Source organism: Podarcis tiliguerta (assembly GCF_965153285.1).
Source record: "Podarcis tiliguerta genome assembly, chromosome: 6".
Classification (NCBI taxonomy): Eukaryota; Metazoa; Chordata; class Lepidosauria; order Squamata; family Lacertidae; genus Podarcis; species Podarcis tiliguerta.
The window spans coordinates 858,021-877,904 of record NC_139539.1 but is presented as its reverse complement, the minus strand read 5'-3'; the positions used below and the strand labels follow the sequence as shown (position 1 = coordinate 877,904).

Here is a 19,884-nt window from a genome sequence, read left to right as displayed (position 1 = left end):
CCAGTACAGTACACCCCTGCAAGGTTGTTGTTGTTTAGTCGCGTCTGCCACTTCGTGACCCCATGGACCAGAGCACGCCAGGCACTCCTGTCTTCCACTGCCTCCTGCAGTTTGGTCAAACTCATGCTGGTAGCTTTGAGAACACTGTCCCACCATCTCATCCTCTGACGTCCCCTTCTCCTTGCACCCTCCATCTTTCCCAGCATCAGGGTCTTTTCCAGGGAGTCTTCTCTTCTCATGAGGCGGCCAAAGTCTTGGAGCCTCAGCTTCAGGATCTGCCCTTCCAGTGAGCCCTCAGGGCTGATTTCCTTCAGAATGGAGAGGTTTGATCTTCTTGCAGTCCATGGGACTCTCAAGAGTCTCCTCCAGCACCAGAATTCAAAAGCATCCATTCTTCAGCGATCAGCCTTCTTTATGGTCCAGCTCTCACTTCCATACATCACTACTGGGAAAACCATAGCTTTTACTATACGGACCTTTGTTGGCAAGGTGATGTCTCTGCTTTTTAAGATGCTGTCTAGGTTTGTCATTGCTTTTCTCCCAAGAAGCAGGCGTCTTTTAATTTCGTGGCTGCTGTCACCATCTGCAGTGATCATGGAGCCCAAGAAAGTAAAATCTCTCACTGCCTCCATTTCCTCCCCTTCTGTTTGCCAGGAGGTGATGGGACCAGTGGCCATGATCTTCGTTTTTTTGATGTTGAGCTTCAGACCATATTTTGCACTCTCCTCTTTCACCCTCATTAAAAGGTTCTTTAATTCCTCCTCACTTTCTGCCATCAAGGTTGTGTCATCTGCATATCTGAGGTTGTTGATATTTCTTCCGGCAAACTTAATTCCGGCTTGGGATTCATCCAGCCCAGCCTTTCGCATGATGAATTCTGCATATAAGTTAAATAAGCAGGGAGACAATATACAGCCTTGTTGTACTCCTTTCCCAATTTTGAACCAATCAGTTGTTCCATATCCAGTTCTAACTGCGAGGTAGGCCAGTGCGAGTCTTGAATAAGGGCAGATTGCACATCATGCATTCTAAACACATCACTTCCACACACACACAAACACCCTGAAAAAATCCGGGCAGCTGTAGTTTGTCGCGGGCTCTGGGAAGTGTAGCTCCGTGCGAACTACAGTTCCCAAGAGTCTTTGGGCGGGGCTCTTTCAATTCCTGGTCGCGGCCCCTTTAAGAAATCCGCCCCCGCCTGCCTTCTTTCGGAATCGGACCCGGGCAGCCAATGAGCGGCCTCCTCCCGCCGCGCCCGCCGCCCGTTTCCAGGACGCCCCGCGGCGCGCGCGCTCCCATTGGACGGATCGAAGGCGAGCGCGGCGCTGATTGGCCGCGGCGGCGGAGCTTTGCAACATTCAAACTGGGGCCGCGGCTGCCGCCGGCGAGGAGGCGCCGCCCGACCCGCTCAGCCCGCCATGGCCTCGCAGAACACCGACCCCGCCGCCGCCAGCGCCGCCAGCGCCGCCAGGAAGGCCGCCGAGCCCGGCAGCGCCGCCGCCCGGGGCTCCGTCCGGAGCAGGTAGCGGCGGGAAGGGGGCAAGGGGGACTGCTTCCTGCGGGCGGGGGCAAGGGGGCTCCTGGGCGCCTGCAGAGTGCCTAGGCGGCCCTTCCTGTAGGGGGGAAGGAGGTTGGCCGTCGGGCTCCTGAGCGCATGCAGAGTTCCGTCGTGCTTCTTCCCGTTTGCGGGGGTAAGGGGGCTCCTGGGCGCGTGCAGAGTGTCCCCTGCGGACCGTCTACTTTCCGGACCCCGCCCTGCTGCTGCCGATCTAACCCTCTTTCCCCGTCTCCGCCCCACAGGCTGCAGCAGGAGCTGATGACTTTGATGGTGAGTCGCCCTTTCAGCGGCCCTTGAACTGCTGCTCTGCTTCTGGCTAGAGAGCCCAGGCGGGGGGGGGGGAGCTTCCTGCCTTCTGCCCAGGATGGATGCCCTTTAAGGGTCCCGGCCGAGTAAGGGGGGGTGGGGTGCCTTGGCTCTGCCAGGGAAGGAGGAAGATCCATCTTGAATGTCTTGAGCACCCCAGAAGCGAGCCAGCGCCCCTGGGGGCTCCTTTGCTGGGGCGTTGCCTTCCGTCTATTTCTTTGCTTGCTTCACTAAATTTATACTCCCACTTGATTGTAGCTAAAAACCTCAGCGCAGGTTAAGAATTTGAGATGTATGTAAGGAATGAAAATGAAAAGTGAATATAAAAATTAAAAAAATAAAATTAAAAACCCCAGTGCAGTACAGGAAAAAGTCAAAAGAACAAAAGATCCCACAAAAAAGAGTACAGAAATAAGTTAAAACACAAAAGGTTGCAAAAACAATGTGCTGGGGAAAATTGAAACACATCCACTTGTCTAAACAAGAGCTATGTTGTTGTTATTATCTGTTGAAATTGTTAGTCACTTTATCTTGCTCAAGGACAAACCAAACAAAATACACATGGATGCAGTAAAACCAGGTGGGTGATAAATTTAAAAGATCTCACTCAGGCACCATAAAGCATTCAGTGAAGGCACCTGCCTCATCTCAAGTGGCAGGGAGTTCCAAAGTGCAGATGCTGCCCTGAAAAATTGAATTCTTACAAATGCAAAATGGGCGCCGTGGGGCGCCTGTGACAGGGCCCGATTCGCCGTCCGAAGCGGTTGAGTGGGCAGATAGGAGGCAAGGCAAACTCCTAGGTAAACTGGCCCCAAGTTGCTGAGGGTGTTGTGGGCAGTAATAATAATAATACATTTTATTATTTATACCCCGCCCATCTGGCTGGCTTTCCCCAGCCGCTCTGGGCGGCTCCCAACAGGACACTAAAAATGGAATAAAACTGCAAACATGCAAAACTTCCCTAAACAGTACTGATGGAGGGGCAGCTTGTGAGGCTGTGTGCCGCCTGAGGGGGGCGCCCTGTTGCCCCAGGGGAGGAATGTGGGTCGGCCCGCCAGGGCAGTTTTCCTTCACCCTCCTGGGTGAGGCAACCCAGTGCTTCCAGCAAACCGCAAAGAGTCTCCCAGTTCCCCCTTCTTCAGCCACTCTCGCCTGTTTCTCCATGCAGATGTCTGGGGATAAAGGGATCTCGGCCTTCCCAGAGTCAGACAACCTCTTCAAATGGATCGGGACCATTAATGGAGCAACTGGGACGGTGAGTTGGGTCAGGGGGGAGGAAGCCTTGGGCCTCAGAGGTCAGCCTCATCTACACCGACGGAAGCAGCAGCAACAGTTCTGCAGGGTCGGGGGGGTCTCCCCCATGCGCAGCATCGAACCCAGAACCTTCCATGCGCAAGGTGCAGCCACCCTGCAGGGTGAGAATTGGGGCAGGGGGTAAGGCAGGGACCCCAAATGAGCCATGCTGCTATCATCCGTTTGTCCTGGGAACAACAATGTCCATCTGAGGGTCCCGGGTGCTTAGCAGTGTCTGGAGTGCTGCGCAGACCTGGGAACATGCCATGTTCCCAGTGTACTCCAGTGGAGTCCAGGGTCAGGTTTAAGGTGCTGGTTTTGACCTTTAAAGCCCTAGGACCCTCGTACCTACGGGACTGCCTCTCCTGGTATGCCCCACGGAGGACCTTGAGGTCCACAAATGACACAGATTGGACATCCCAAGTCACAAGGTGGTTAGATTGGTCTCAACTAGGGCCAGGGCCTTTTCAGTACTGGCCCCGACGTGGTGGAACGCTCTGTCACAAGAGACTAGGGCCCTGCGGGACTTGACATCTTTCTGCAGGGCCTGAAAGACAGAGCTGTTCCACCAGGCCTTTGGTCTGGACTCAGTCTGACCCTTATGTTTCCCTCCCCTTATGGTCTGGATTTTGTTTTATGGACTGCTTTTAAAATGAGGCTGCTTTTTAAAATTGCATTTTAACCTGTACTTTAAATTGGTTTCCCCCCTCTCTCCTTTTTCCCCTGTTACGTTTTTACTGTGATTTTATTGGTGTTAGCTGCTCTGAGCCTGGCTCTGGCAAGGGAAGGTGGGGTATGAATACAATTTTTGCTACTACTACTACTACTACCATTATTATTATTAATGCAACACCTGTGCACGTGGAAAGTGCATTCTGTTATGGCCGTGTATTTAGCCTGCATCCTGCGGTTAGAAGGCAGAGACTGACGTTCAGGCCACTCTCGTCTCTTGCAGAAGCCTTCTGGGTCCTGCCGCTGAGGGCAGAGCAGTTGGGAGATTGCCTAGGAAATGAGGCATATAGGAAAAGTGCTGCCGGGTTTCACGTGCTTAAGGGGATCCCCAGAAGGCAAGAGGGAGTGGCTGCTGCCTGAGGTCAGAGGGGTCCCGAATCTCCTGCAGCGCTCTGTTCTCACAGTGAACAGTGAGAAGCCCACAGACAGTGATGGGAAAGGGTGGAAGCAAGTGGAGTTGGGAATCTGGCCTTGAGGCAGGAGGCAGCGTGGTGCAATGGTTAGTGTGCCAGGCTTGGGGCGGGGATATACCACTCGGCCATGAAGCTCACACTGAGGACTAGTCACCTGCCTCTCAGCCTAGCCTCCCTCACAGGTCTGCTGCAGGGATTAAATGAGGGAGGGAAGAACTATTTAAGGTAGATAAGGACAAGATGAAATTATACAATTGAATATAAATATAGATAGGAAACAGCTATGTACTGTGAGTACTTATCTATTTTTTAAAATTTTCATAGAATCATAGAATCATAGAGTTGGAAGAGACCACAAGGGTCATCGAGTCCAACCCCCTGCCAAGCAGGAAACACCATCAGAGCACTCCTGACATATGGTTGTCAAGCCTCTGCTTAAAGACCTCCAAAGAAGGAGACTCCACCACACTCCTTGGCAGCAAATTCCACTGTCAAACAGCTCTTACTGTCAGGAAATTCTTCCTAATGTTTAGGTGGAATCTTCTTTCTTGTAGTTTGTATCCATTTTCACCTATGATCTTTTTCTTTTACTTAATTTTTTATTCTTTTTTTCTTTTTTCTGATATCTTTCATTTCACTGCCTTATTGTGAATAGCATTTTATAGAGGTATAAATAACTGTAAATATGAAAAGAGACAAAATATTCTCTCATTTTTTCCCCTTGGTTAGATGTATTTTCTTTCTTTTTTGTATTTTCTTTTGTTGTGAATATGTATGTTTTCTAATTTGTACTTAATAAAAATATTTTTTTAAAAAATAAAATAAATGAGGAAGGGAAGAACTATGTACACTCCCTTGAGCTCCTTTAGAAAAGGTGAAATATAAATGCAATTATTTATAATTAGATGGAATGCCGTGTCTGATTTATGCCTGTCTGCTCTGCACCCAACCTCCACTGCACCCCCCCCCCCCCAAAAAAGGTGTATGAGGACCTGAGGTACAAGCTGTCCCTGGAGTTCCCCAGCGGGTACCCTTACAACGCGCCCACCATCAAATTCCTCACCCCCTGCTACCACCCCAACGTGGACCTGCAGGGCAACATCTGCCTGGACATCCTGAAGGACAAGTGGTCGGCTCTCTATGATGTCCGCACCATCCTGCTCTCCATCCAGAGTCTGCTGGGAGGTGAGTCAGAAGCGCTGGGGGGCTGCTCCTGCCCTCCAACTCCAGGCCTGGCCTGGGGTCCGGCCAGGCCCCTCCAGCCTCAGTGAAACAACCAGCACACAGCTCTACCTGAAGAACTCCTACCCGGTCTTGTCCTGAGAATTCAAAGTGGGCTTGCATGATCTTTCCTGCATGAAAGCCGTTCTCTGCGCCTCATTCGTTTTTCCTTCAACGGCGGCACTGAAAACCCCAAACTGATTTAGCCACGGTTCGTGCATTGTGGGGGGTTGGGCTGGATGACCCTTGAGGGTCCCTTCTGGCTTTTTGGTTCTATGAAAACCTGTGTCTGTTTGCCCCCACAGCCCCTCCTTTGTCCCCCACCCGGGATAATTCCTGGGGCTGTGCGCAGAAGATCTTCCTGGCTGCAACTTCGGCCGTGGGATCTGGTGGGGATTTCTGAACTGAGTTCCCTGGCCTGTTTCTGGAGCATAGGGGGTGCAGTTGAAGGATCTCCCCCACCCAGGTAGTCTTGGGCCTTTAGCCCCCACCCTGACGGCAAATCTCTCCCCACAGAGCCAAACGTCGAGAGTCCGCTGAACACAGAAGCTGCAGAGCTCTGGAAGGACCAGGCAGGTGGGTGTCTCGAAATTCAGATTATGCATCAAGGGAGGGAGGCATAGCGATGGGGGGGTGTCTTTCTGGATCTCCTTTTCTCTCCTCCCCACATCATTTTGAGCCCCAGAGGATGCTGCGAGGATCTGTGCCTTGGAGCATGTACAGAGGGCCGGGGGAAAGTCCTCTGGAACTTGGAGGTAGAGAATGGGCCAGAGACACTTGAGACGGGGGCGGTGGAGGGAGGTCGGGGGTTGTTTGGAGGTCCAAGGAAGCCCCCCGCTTGAGTCCTCAACAGAAGTGAGCCTGGGGGGGGCGGCTATGGAGGAGGAATCAAAGCCACAGTACCGGATCCTTTGCCCCCACCCCACGGAAATCGGGGTGTGTGTGGTTGTCTCTTTCTCCAGCTCCCGACTGCTATTGCAGTCCCATTTGACATGGCCTCGGGAGGGAGGGGGGTGTCTTTTGGGAGGGGGCCACTCAGAAGCCCCGCCTCCTTCCCCTGACCTTCATTTCCGTGTCTCTCCCCCCCGCAGCCTACAAGAAGCACCTTCACGAATCGTATGCAAAGCATATGAAGAACCAGGATACCTGATTGCCCCCCCCTGCCCCCCTCCTGTCTTCCGTCTCCCCCCTGGTGTTGTGTCCGTCTTTGCACCGCTTTCTCTGTGAATGCCACTGTATTATAGACTTGTTTTTAAATTTATTTGGCATTTTGTCCTGTGGATTAATGTATAAATAAACCTGTTTCCTTTTTGGGTTTTTTTTTCTAAACGGGGGCCTGGTTCCTGCTCTGCTTCTGCTGCTCACCTGGGCCCCCTATATTGAAACCCAGAGGTAGGTGGGGGGGGTCAGCTCAGAGCACCTCTCCCTATGGATGCCGCAAGAGGGGGCTGGCCACTGGGCCGGGGGGGGGCACACCTCATTTTACACATGGGAGCCCGGATGTGGGTTGCTGGCTTGGGGAGGAAGTTTTGTAGGCAGCCAGGAGAGTGGCCTTGGCCAAGATAAAGCAACTAACAAATTTAATAAATAGTAATAATAATAATAATAAATAACAGGGGCTTGCTCAGGGTTCTTGAGACTGCCTAAGACAAGCCCTGCTGGATCTCCTACTCTTCCGCCCCCAGTTAGATTACCGTACTTTTCCATGTATAAGACCAGGGGTTTTTTCATTAAAAATTATGCTAAAAAGTGGGGGTCGTCTTATACATGGAGCCATCTCACCCCCATTTTCTAAAATTTGACTCCCCCAAAATAGGGGGGGGTGTCTTATACACAGAAAAATACGGCAGTTCCTTTGAAGAGGCTGCCATGCGCTGCCTCTTGCAGCTTTGAATTCCAGGATGGGCTGGGAGAAGAGGTCATCGCAATGTGGGCTTGGGAGGAACCCCCCCGGATCATCCTCTAGCCCAGCAGTTCTCCACCTGTGGGTCCCCAGATGTTGGACTACAACTCCCATCATCCCTGACCACTGGTCCTGTTAGCTAGGGATGATGGGAGTTGTAGTCCCAAAACATCTGGAGGGCCGAGTTTGGGGATGCCTCCTCTACCCTGTAATGGATCCCTGGCCAGTGGCTACAACAACCGCCGTCTAAAACCCTCCAATGAAGGTCTGTCCTGTTGTTGGTCCTGAATGTCGCTCCAGTTGCTTTTCTGAAGCAAACTGGCCTTTCTCTCTCGCCTTTTTTGAGCCTTCAGCTGAGACCTCCTCTGCCTGCTGGGGTCTTTGGGGCCAAAGAACTGTGGATGTTTGCCTGAGATTTATGGTGGAGTCGAGTGACGCAGTTTAAAATCTGCAAGCAGCCATTGAGAAGTGAACCTCGATTTGTCTTCCATACAAACAGACAGTCTCTTGCAGAAGTGGCCCCCCCACGGTGTGCAGCTGCCCCAGGAAAAGATCTCTGTATGACTCCACCCCTCCCATTTCTGGTTGCCTGATTTACAAGCCACTCCAGGGGGCTCATTGGGGCCAGAGGGGAGAGGGTTCTGTGGCCCCCTCCAGATTCCTGGACTCCAGTTCCCCTCATTGCCAGGAGCCAGCCTGGCCCAGAGGTCAGGGCTCAGGAAAACGGGATTGTAGAGTTTGAAAGGGACCCCAAGGGCCATCTAGCCCAACCCCTGCAATGTGGGGTGGTGGGGGTGGGATTCGTGGTCCACCGACACATGGAGGCCCCCGCCATCTGCTCCCATCAACCTCCCCCCTCCCCACCCCTCTGGGTCAGGTCCCCACTGCAGACGGTGCTCAGCTCCAGTCCTTTGCTCTTTATTGATGTGTTGAGTGCTATAAACAGAGCGTCACAGGCTTGGGGGGGTCGGTGGGCACCCCCAAAGCGGAGCCGAAACGAGTCTCTGAGCTGTGTTGGAGCAGCAGGCCGGAACAGGACTGGAGGGGTGGGGGCAGCTCAAAAGGCGAGGCTTGGCGGCTGGAGCAGAGGCAAGAGGGGGCCGGCTTGGCGGCTGGCAGCGGCCCTCAGCTTTGCAGGAATGTATTGAGTCGCTTTACTGCACACCCTCCATCATCTTCAGGAACTCTGCGGGGGGAGACGGAAGACAGGTCAGTCCCGAGGCAGGAGGGGGCCAAGGGCCACGGACTCCACACACCACAGTCCTGGGCAGCAGGATCTCAAGGGGGCAGCAACCTCACCCAGATCGGGGCTGGCTGTAACTCTAACCCCCCCAGATGAAGGGCTCTGGCCAGGTTGCCAAGAGCCCAGAATCGACAGCTGCCAAAGCCCAGGAAGGAAGAGGGAAGCATACACTGGTGGCATTATTATTATTATTATTACTACTACTACTACAGTGGTACCTCGGGTTAAGTACTTAATTCATTCTGGAGGTCCATACTTAACCTGAAACTGTTCTTAACCTGAGGCACCATTTAGCTAATGGGGCCTCCCGCTGCCGCCACGCGATTTCTGTTCTCCTGAAGCAAAGTTCTTAACCCGAGGTAATACTTCTGGGCTAGCGGAGTCTGTAACCTGAAGCGTCTGTAACCCGAGGTACCACTGTATATCCATCGAAGCTGGGAATTGATTTACTTGTTTAGATAGATAGATGATTTATTACGGTCTGAGACCAGCTTATAAAACACACTTGGGGGTAGAATCCCAGAAGGAAAGCAAACATTTAAAACAATGTACAACAATAAATTTAAAATTTATAAATGTGATAAGCATATAGCCACTGAAAACTTTTAAGATAAGCTACCACAGAGAGATGACCCAGAGTCGCCCATGGAACCGAGTTTGGGGATTTTCTTAACAAACTAGTTTGGGTTGGGGGGGGGGATCTGCGCCTACAGATCTGTGCACAGAATCTGGCGATCATCTGGGTCGTCTTATGATCTTTGCCTAACAGAAAAAGGTCCAATTTTTGCTTTTCCGGGAGGTCAGCGAGCCTCAACAACAGGGATTTACTTGTTTGTATATAAAATTCATATTCTGCTTGAGCAGGGAGGCTGTGTGTGCCTTGAGGGCCCTGACCTGTGGGGCCGGTGGAAGGGTCACAGAGCTGGCCGGACACCCCACCCTCTCCAGCCCCAAAGAAAGGCTGGCTGACCCACTCACCGTCAAAGTCAATCCGGCCATCGTTGTTTTTGTCTCCGTCCTTCATGAGCTCCTCGATCTCTTCTTCAGTGACAGACTCTCCGGATAACTGGAAGATCTCGACCAGCTCCTCTGCGTCCAGGAAGCCATCGCCATTCCTGTTTTGGGGAGGGGGGAGGAGAAGTGTTGGAGGCAGCCCTGAGCTCCTCCTGATCTAAACCCATCTCTGCAGTCTGGTCAGAGCCAGGTGTGGGCACCCCAGTTTAAGAAGGCTATCGAGGGGCTGGAACGGGGGCAGGTGGGTTCCTTCTAACTCTATGGGAAGAGCTGTGGGGATGTGGTTCCTGTGGTCTTCTCCTAAGGCGGGTTGTGGCTTCTCTGCTCTCCAGTGCTTAAAGTTGGGGAGACCAGAGAAGTACGTTGAAAGGCAAGAAAGAGTCCCTGGGTGTTTCTTGCCAGGGACGGAAGAAGAAGAAGAACGGAGAATGAAATTAATGGACTATGCAGAACTAGATAAACCGACAGGAAGGATTCGAAATCTGTGGGACCAGAAAGACTGGTGTAAATTTACAGACTATTTGAAAAGTAATTGTGATGATCAGACTACGTTTCTAGGTTTGCAAGAAGTTTTGTAAGGTGAATTATTGGAACTATTGCACAAATGGATAAAGGGGAGGATGGTTAGTTAAGATAATTAAAGGCAATATGAATTTAAGAAATACAGAAGAAGTGGTCAAAACGGTGGATCATCAGAGGTGCTGATGGAAGTCCAAAAAACATTGTATAAGTGGTGAAGTTTTGCGGTATGTGTTATAATTTATATGTTAAAATTAATAAAAATTATTTTTTAAAAAAGAAAGAAACCGTCCCTAGCAGAGCACCTCCTGCAGATCTTAAAATGCAGCCAGCTTGGTGTGGGAAGAGGTGTTCCTTCAGCCCTGACACCCTAAAACGGGCCCAGGAGAGAAGCAGCGATGGGTGCAATGGTTCTCAGAGTGGATATTCTCCCTGCCAGGAAGTCTCCTGCAGAGAGCATTGCAAGAGCCGGCAAAGATCACTGGAGCCAAGCTGTCTCTCCAGGAGTGGCCAAGGGTGGCACAGTGGTGCAGAGGCCACCTTCCAAAGGCGATTCAAGGAGCACCCCCAAGCTACGCTCCTGCTCCTTTGAGGGCAGTGCCACCCCGTCTAGAACAAGATGCCCCACCAGTGCCCAGATCGGAGAGCCAGTCACCCACAGAGCCTCCGTCTTGTCTGGATTCAGCTGGTTTGTTGGCTGCACAACCGGCATGTGGGGTGGAACCGGGCAGGTGCCCCCTGCCCCACTTCTCTGGATGGAACCAATGTGTGTGTTTTGGATGGGTTGGCCTGTGGCAGACTGGTGGGGAGGGAAGGCTCCCCTCTGGCGTGCCAGGATGAGACTGCCTTCTGATTCCACACAAGCACCCCAGGGTTGGTGACCCCAAACTCTTCCTTCTCCTCCAAGCCTGGCACCAGCTGGGCAGGGACCAAGCAGTGAAGGGAGATGGTGTCTGGGCAGCCAAGATCACTGGGTCCCCTGAGGTTCCCGGACCCCCTTCTGCACCCCTATCCGTTGTGCCTGGCATTCACCTAGTCAGGCTCCTCCTCCTTCCTCAAAAGCTGCCGGTGTTTGCCGGGAGGTGAAAAAGGAGACCGGACAGAATTAGCCTCCAGGGAACAGGAGAAGAGGCAGCTTCTGTGACAACTGCAGCTCACTCTCTGTTTGGGCTCTGGGTGCGAAAGCCAGCTTTGGGAAGAGCTGTAGGTGGGGAAATCTCAGTTCTGTGGTGCCCCAGCTTGGATGGTTGGTGACGGAGGAGGCAATATTCTACTTTGTCTAAATGCAGGAGGGAACCACAACGGGTGCCCACCCCTTCCTGGTTTGCAATCCTGATCCGGGGAACTCTCCTGGTCAAATCCACATCAACAGACCCAGAGTCCCACAGACAGAACTTATATACTGACTGCATCTGCAGTCCACCTTTCTCCTCCAAGGAGGTCCAGGTGGCCTACGTTGTTCTCCTGCTCTCCATCCCCACAACAACCCTGTGAGGTAGGTCAGGCTGAGAGGCAGCGACGGGCTCAAGGTCACACCTGGGGAGCTTTACAGCGGAGTAGGGGGAGGATTTGAACCCTGGTCTCTCAGGTCCTCACCCAACACTCTAACCACTATACCACACCACATTTGTTTTGACAATAAGGGTCATTTGATGGTGGAGTGGACTCTCCTTCGCTGGAGGCTTTTGTGCAGAGGTCGGGTGTTCACCTGCCAGGGATGCCTTAGCTGCGATTCCTGCGCTGCAGGGGGTGAGACTAGAGGACCCTTGGGGGTCCCTTCCAGTTTTGTAGTTCTGTGACTCAATGCCAGTCCAGCTGCCATAAGGAGATTTGAATGGGAGTCTTGGCAGAGCATAAGTTCAAATATATAAAAGGATGTCACATAGAGGAGGGAGAAAGGTTGTTTTCTGCTGCTCCAGGGAAGCGGACACGGAGCAATGGATCCAAACTACAAGAAAGAAGATTCCACCTAAACATTAGGAAGAACTTCCTGACAGTAAGAGCTGTTTGACAGTGGAATTTGCTGCCAAGGAGTGTGGTGGAGTCTCCTTCTTTGGAGGTCTTTAAGCAGAGGCTTGACAACCATATGTCAGGAGTGCTCTGATGGTGTTTCCTGCTTGGCAGGGGGTTGGATTCGATGGCCCTTGTGGTCTCTTCCAACTCTATGATTCTATGACCTCTTTGGAAGGAGTGTGGTGGAGTCTCCTTCTTTGGAGGTCTTTAAGCAGAGGCTTGACAACCATATGTCAGGAGTGCTCTGATGGTGTTTCCTGCTTGGCAGGGGGTTGGACTCGATGGCCCTTGGGGTCTCTTCCAACTCTATGATTCTAAGTATCTCTGTGTGTGACCTGAACATTGCTCCAGCTGTTCAGGCCCTTCTCCAGGCAGGAGGGGCTTCTGCTGCCCCCCCCCCCATCTCGGCCTCACCTGTCAAAGATGCGGAAGCACTCTGCCAGCTCCTCCTCGCTTTTTCCCTTGGCATCCTCTTTCATCTGGCGCACCATCATGACCAAGAACTCCTCGAAGTCGATGGTTCCGCTGCCTGCAGGGAGGGTCCCCAGGAGAAGGGTGAGGGCTGCCCCCTCCGGCCCCCCTCAGCCTCCCTTCACCCCCCCCCTCAGATGCAGCCCCTGCTCACCATCCTCATCCACCTCCTCTATGATGGCGTCCAGCTCCTCTTTGGTGGGCGTCTGCCCCAGCATCCTCATGACGGTGCCCAACTCCTTGGTGCTGATGTCGCCGCCACCGTCCGCATCAAACATGTCAAAGGCGGCTTTGAACTCTGCAGGGGGGAGAGAGAGCAGGGGGGGTGAGGGGGGTGAGACTGGCAGGAACCAGAGCATGGTTTGGGCCAACATCCAAGTCAGCTCGGAGGTTTCCCAGATCCTGCAAGCTCCGAGTGGCAGGGGGTTGGGCTGGATGACCACTAGGGGTCCCTTTTGACTACAATTCTAACTGTTTTCATTCTTTCTAAAGGGCCAAAGGAGGGAATGGCTTGCCAACGGGCTAAAAAGGATCATAGAAAAACCGTCTGCCCACAACGCAGACCCCTCTGCTTTTTAGCTGAAAGGTGGCATTCTATGGAAAATCTCATGGAGCTTCTGCAGGTGGGATCAGCTCCTTTGGTGGGGGAGGACCCCAAAACAACAAACCCCCCCCCCATTGCATGCATGCACACAATCCCTGCTCTGCTCAGGCAGAGAATGGAAAGGAGAAGAGCAACCCCTCCCCAAGTGATAATGCTTCAAACCTCACACAACCCACATGCAGAGGTAGCAGGGAGTCCTTGGCCAGGGGGTGTCTAGGGGGGGGGGACTGCTAAGCACAAGGTCAGAACTGCAGGGGGCAGCAGGCCCACACTGCAGGGGCAGCAGCAACCGCCTCTCCGCCCTGGACCTCCCCGATTCCAGGCGTTCCCCTTCTGTGTGTGCAGCTGGAGATTCAGGAGCCACCCAAATGAGAGGAAGATGGTTGCTTGGTTGCAATTTAGGGGTCCATTTTGGAGGGGCTTGGCAATATTTTGGGTGCTGGAAGAGGGGGTGCCTCCCCCTCTCCCCCACCCATCATAGGACCTGTTAATCCTCTGAGCCTCCAAAGCCACTTGTGGAATGGCTGGGCACGGTTATTAATTCTTACTAGTCTTACATATATATCCAACCTTTTTTTTCTCCCTCCAAAGAGCTCAAGAGGGTATAAAAGGCTTCGCCTCCCACTTTTATCCCTGTGAGGTAGGTCAAGCCGAGAGGCAGTGACCCAAGGCCACACCCTGGGAGCTTCATGGCGGCGTAGGGAGCTGTACCCTGGTCTCTTCCAGGTCCTCCTCCAACGCACTAACCACTATACCACACTATGTCTCAGGGTGCCAGCAAATAAAGTACTAGTTTATGACGTTTTGTGGTTACCCCGCCTTCCTCCCTAGTTGGCCCACATCCAACACAGCCACTTTGCCCCTCGGCCGAGGCAGGGTGCCCGCTGTGCCCGCGCCGCCCAGGATGCCCCTCAACTCACCCGCGATCATTTCCTCGGTGAGGAAGGACCGGGCTTCCGCCTGCTGGTCCGTCTGCAAGGCAAGGGGAGGAAGTCACCAAGGGAGCAGAGTCCGGCCCAACCGGGGCCATGCCCAGGGATGCCCTCCCCACTCCTGGCTACCTGCAGTCCACTCTGCCATTGCCGCTGCTGCCAACTCCTCCTCAGGTGTTTGCTTCTCTCCCGATACTTTCTTTCCCCAGCCCACAAATAAGCCCCTTCTCTGGGCATCACCAGAAAGGTGACTGCCAGCCACTGGTGCGCCAACCCAACCTTGGCCTTGGCTTGCTCCGCCTGGCATTCTGCAGGTGGCACAGCAGAAGGGGATTCGTGGCACCCAACCCTCTGCGGCCGGGGTTGCTAGTGCCAGGCGCTCGCAGCAGGGGACAGGAGGAGCGCTGGGATTCCCGTTGTGGCTCTTGCATTGCAGCGGGGTTGGAGTAGATGACCCCAGGGGGTCCCTTCCGATTCTGTAAGAGCATCCCTTGCTCTCAAGAGGCTGGGCGGCACATCTCCACAAAGGCAGTTGCTCCTTGAGGAGCCCCATGGAAGGCCGCTTGCAGTGCCAAGGTCCCAGTGCCCCCTGGCAGAGGCAGCCAGCTTTGGCCCCAAGTTGTGCTGCAGCCTCAGGCTCCTTTGGACTTTGCCAGGATTCCTGGGTCCTGAGAGAGGGACCTCCCGGTGGCTGGCCAGAGGAGAGGATGGTGCTCCTTGACCGCCGGATGCTATTCTTAGCAGCGCCCGCCGGCTGCCTCCTTCTAGGGTGCTCAGCAGGCCGCCAGCCAGCTGCTCCAGCACCTGTCGGCTGGCGGATTGGGTTACTCCTTCAAGCCGGGTCTTGCAGCTCAGCGGCCGGCGGGCAGGCAGGGTTCCCGGCCGGTTCTCATGACCGGCGGCTTGGCTTTCTCCACGGCCGTCCGGCTCCATCCTTCGTGTCCTTGGCCGGACTTTGCGAGGGGTGCAGTGCCCCCCAGGGCAGCCCACCACCCGCCCAGATCCAAGCAGATTCCGTATTTGCCCCCATCTCTCTTCCAGCAAAAACCGCCCCCCAACACCCCGAGCCGCGGTTGACCTCTCTGCCCTCCCTCTCCATGGGGGCAGTAAAAAAGAAGACCCCATCTCTGCCCCCAGCCTTTTGCCTTGCCCCCGCCCAGCCCCCCCCCCCAGTCTCCCCTGCAGCCTCAGCCAAAGGGCCACTCCTGCCCTTCGGCCCCACACAGGGCAGCTCCGCCGGGAGCCGTGCTTGTGTCCTGGCCACGTCTCCCGCCACGGTCTGTGCTGGTCCTGGGCCCCGGCGCCGGCCTGTCCCATCGGACGCGCGAACAACCAGTCCATCTCACCACCTGCGCACGATCCGCGGCCCGGTCCGGCATCCCGGGAGGAGATGTGTCTCCCACCGTCCTGGGCGCCGCCGTCAAAAATGGGCACACGTGCCCATGTCTTACCATGCTTACCATGTTGGCAGGAAAGACCCCACAGCAACCCACAGAGAGAAAGAGACCCGGCGCGTCCGCTCCACTCCACTCCCCGGCGGACGACGGAAGAAAGCTTCTCAGCGGCTCCTGGCAGGGCCATTTGTACTCTGCCCGCTGGGCGGGGCCCTGCCCAGGCCCTCGGCATTGGGCGCTGCCGGGAGGCGGGTCTCCGGAGAGCCAATCGCCTCCCTCCCTGCCTGCTCATTGGCCGGCGGGGCATTTTAGCCAAATTTAGCCAAGCCACTCCTGGCTGCGTCCATCCTCAGCAGCAGGGGAGGCTGGAGGAGGAGGAGGAGGAGGCGGGGAGGGTCCGGGTGCCCTGGGGGGAGAAACCCAACACCTCCCCGAGAGAAGGATAAGGAGCTGGAGGCAGGCTGCCCACAAACTGTACATGCCCGTCCGCTGAGCACACCTGCCCCAGGCCAGCAGGGGGTTAAAAATAGCAGGGACAAAGCCGTGGGTGTTCTCCTCCGTCTCCAGACACAAGCATCCCATATAGTGAGGATGGAGGGAGGGCTGGGAAGTCCTGAAACACAGCCTGCTCCCCTGAGTGTCCTCCTGGCCCCTCCGAGTGGAGGAATGGGCTGTTCTGGGGACGGGGCTCCCCTCCCAGGTCTGCCTAGGCTAAGTCAGCAATGTCCAGGCAACACGGTGACCGTGTACATACACAACAGACAATCGTTTATAGAATTCCTTCAAACCATAACAAGTCCAGAATGAAATCTTTAGTCTCAAAGTCTCTGGAAATCTTTAAATGAAGCGAGGTACCAGACTTTGTACGATGCAAGACAAGTTATGAAGCTTTGTGTATTCAGCAAATATAATGTCCAACACTGAACAGTTATTCCGGATATTGACTACTGTTTCGTAAAATTCTTCGTCAGTGTGGTGGGAGGATGCAGACTTGCTTCATAAACTGAAAATAAAATTTTACAGACGATGACCTGCATGCACATATCACTTTACAAAAATTATAAACTATAATACAAACAGCAATGAAAAAGAGTACATACCCCTTCTTATTTCGAATGAATGTATGTAAATGAAAATATCAAATGCTGTGGAAGAGGGCTCATGTAATAAGGCCCAGACTAAGGGCTGGGAGCAGACTTTTTCTTTTGCTAAGCTGCTGGGCACCCAAGCAGTGGAGGCCCCCCTGCTGTCACTTGTTTATAAAGGGATCCAGTTTCCTCCCCGAGGGAAGTCGTGTGTGAAATAGGAAGAAGGCCAGAGAGCATGGAATCCGCGGGACCCTTTCTCTCTCCTTCCCAAACTTCCCAGCCTCAGTCCATGGAAAGCCACTGACCACAAGGCACACCAGAAGAGCCTGAGGCCCCCTAGCCCAGCATCCTGTGAAGGGTGGCTATTATGGGAAACCAGCTAGCAGGAGCTCAGCAAGAGAGCAACTGCCTGTCCTGTGGCTCCCAGCAGTAGGGATTCAGGATCGTTTCTGTGTCCAACTGTAGAGGCAGAGCAGAGCCATCCTGGCTAGGACCTCTCCAGAGCCTTCTCCTCCCGCGTGAGTCATCCCTGGGTCCTGCAGGAAGGAGTTCCAGAGTTTAATTTCCGTGCTGCCTGAAGAAGCCCTTCCTTTCATCTGCCCAACATTCAGCTTCATGGGAGAGAAGGAGAAAAGCTTTCCTCCGCCCCATTTCTCCAGGCTGTGCATCGTGTTATAAACTTCTCTGACGTCGCCAGAGATCCATGTTGTGGAACGGTCCTCTCCTGACGGAAGGGAGCAGCTGGCTGCCCCCGTCCGCTTCCCCTATTAATAGACATTCCTAAGGAAAGCTGCTGAGGAGGCCGGCAGAGCAGCTTCCTAAATAAGGCAGAGAAGTGGCGGTGGGGGGGGGGTCTAGTCTCTCCCCCCCCCACCAAATACACCTTGAACCCTCACCAGATTGAAGGCACAACAAAGGAACCTGGCAGAGTTGCAGGGTTCTGGCACCAGAGGGGATTTGCTCGTTGGCTTCTTGGAAAAGCGTTTAAAAAGTTTTCAGGACTGGCAGGGCTTGTGTTCTGGAAATGCCACCTCCCCCCCCCCCCCAGCTCCTGCCATGTGCCCCAGAACAGCCCCTCACACACACACACTGCAGGGGGCTCAAGTGCCAAGGCACTGGCAGCTTCCCCATGTGGCTCCTCCGGAAAGTTTGCTTAAGAAAATTCACAGGAGGAAAGTTTGCCATCCTCTCCTCCACCTCGAGGGCACCTGGGACAACCGAAAGCCTCTCCGGAAGGGCATAGAATCGTAGAGTTGGAAGAGACTCCAATGTAGGGGTGCAAATATCCAGAGTGTGGGGGTCAGGTGGGATTGCTATGAGGAATTATGAAATATGAAGCAAGCCATTGTGTCCGCGATGAAAGCATTGTGTGGACTGGGTTTGATTCATTGACAATAGTTTCTGATCAAATCCCACAAGCCTCTCCATTTCTGCCATTTGCTTTCTCTACACCTGACAGGCACGTATAAGCATTCTAAAACACTTCACCGGGCATCTTCAGTACATAAAGATAGTAGGTAGCTTCTTTGATGTAGTTTGTTAATCTTTACATAGATCTTAAGGGCCAGGAAGAGAGTTCACAAAGAGATGGTCAATGCTGCTATCCTGCCTCGCCTGTTTATGACCTCCAGGGTTTCCTTAGTTTCTTTGTAGTTAAAAGAATTTCTCTGATCTGACTTTATTCCACGTGGGGTTTTTGAAATGCTTAGAGGAAATCTGATTGGTTCTTATGAACACTGTGTAAAAAGTTCTTTCGTGAATAAAACGACCTTGGCCGAGGGGTGGAGAGGAATTATTATACACACTCTTCCCGTCTTGCTGGTGAAGCCTCGTGTGTATTGTATTAATCAGAGTCCAATCCTTCCTTGCTTTGGGAACACTACACTCCAAGGATCATCCAGCCCAACCCTCTGCAATGCAGGGGTCACTGCTAAAGAATCCCTGATGGATGGCCATCCACCTCTGCTTAAAAGCCTCAAGTGAAGGCTTGGTTCCTGAATCACAGGGGGTTGGACTAGATGACCCTCGGGTCCCTTCCAGCTCTACAGTTCTGTGATTCGACTCAGGAGAGCCCACCAGCTACTGAGGGAGTCTGTTCCACTATCAAATAACTCTTGGGTCCTCCCAGACACAGTGGCATTGGGGGCTGGGAGGAGGCGAACTCTTCTTCCTTAGCTTAACCTATACAGTCATACCTCGGGTTATAGATGCTTCAGGTTGCGTTTTTTCAGGTTACGGATGCTGAAACCCGGAAGTACCGGAACGGGTTACTTCTGGGTTTCGGTGGTTGTGCTAAATTGTGCTTTGCACATACGCAGAAGTGCGGAATCACAATCCGCGCAGGCGCAGACGCGCAGCTGTGGGTTGCGAACGCTGCGGGTTGCGAATGTGCATCCTGCACGGATCGTGTTTGCAACCCAAGTCTTGATAGCACAAGGATGGAAGAATGGGGAAGTCCCAACGAAAGAAAAGTGGCAAGAGAAATTGATGAGCTCTGCGGAGTTGGCTAAATCGACATACAAACTGCGGGGCAAGGACAACTGTGACCTTAAGGAAGAATGGGAACTTTTTACAAATTATCTAAAAAAACACAACAAATGGACTCCTTGGCAGGTTTTGATTAAACATTCTCAAATTTATTGGTTGATTACATGATAGATAAGGTAAGGATATGTTATAACTTTATAACATGCAGAGAATAATGTGTGCAGAGAAATCAGAGAGAGGAGCTGAGGGGAAAAGGAGGGAAATAACGTGTGTGATAATATGGTTTGATAATTTGTTATGTTGAAATTGTTTAATAAAAATATTTTTTTTAAAAGAGATGTCCGCCCTGTAGGGGCTTGCAATGGTCTCCCTTTTGCACCCACGGAACTGAGCCTGCAGCCGTCACCTCTTGGCAGCTGGTGGGTTCGAAGAAGCATCCTGGCCACAGGGATGAGTTTTCTGTGGATTCCAGGTGCCTCTGCAACATCTGCTTATGAAGGTGAAGGCGCTCCCAGAAGCAGGCGCCAAGCTTGCAAATCCCCAGCCTCGGATCCCCAAGGAATGGGGGCTGATGGAACCTCCATGCCCAGCCGCAGTGTATCTCTACATGCCAGTCGCTGCAGAGAAACGGGAAAAAGGGCTCCTTTGGGGGCTTCCTGGAGGCGTCTGCTTGGTCCCCATTTGAAAGAAGAG

General features: G+C 53.2%; 2 protein-coding genes across 3 annotated transcripts; one reads left to right on the top strand and one right to left on the bottom strand.

Annotated features, from left to right (window-relative positions):
- Positions 1-1,343: 1,343 nt before the first annotated feature.
- UBE2C (ubiquitin conjugating enzyme E2 C) lies at positions 1,344-6,852 on the top strand. Its single transcript, XM_083447172.1, has 6 exons — positions 1,344-1,522; positions 1,801-1,828; positions 3,033-3,119; positions 5,283-5,487; positions 6,040-6,099; positions 6,615-6,852. The coding sequence occupies exons 1-6, from the start codon at positions 1,419-1,421 to the stop codon at positions 6,671-6,673; spliced, it is 543 nt and encodes a 180-aa protein (XP_083303298.1). The 5' UTR covers positions 1,344-1,418; the 3' UTR covers positions 6,674-6,852.
- A 1,476-nt stretch (positions 6,853-8,328) lies between these two features.
- On the bottom strand, positions 8,329-17,323 carry TNNC2 (troponin C2, fast skeletal type). 2 transcript variants are annotated; one of them, XM_083447725.1, is made up of 7 exons: positions 16,717-17,323; positions 15,683-16,619; positions 14,211-14,262; positions 12,841-12,984; positions 12,630-12,744; positions 9,648-9,784; positions 8,329-8,612 (listed from the first exon to the last, which is right to left on the bottom strand). In XM_083447725.1, exons 2-7 carry the CDS (start codon positions 15,683-15,685, stop codon positions 8,581-8,583), a joined length of 483 nt encoding a protein of 160 aa, XP_083303851.1. In that variant the 5' UTR covers positions 15,686-16,619; positions 16,717-17,323; the 3' UTR covers positions 8,329-8,580. The 2 variants fall into 2 exon arrangements, with proteins under 2 accessions (XP_083303851.1, XP_083303850.1); XM_083447724.1 differs by lacking the exon at positions 16,717-17,323 and having other exon boundaries at positions 15,674-15,806.
- Between the last annotated feature and the right edge of the window lie 2,561 nt (positions 17,324-19,884).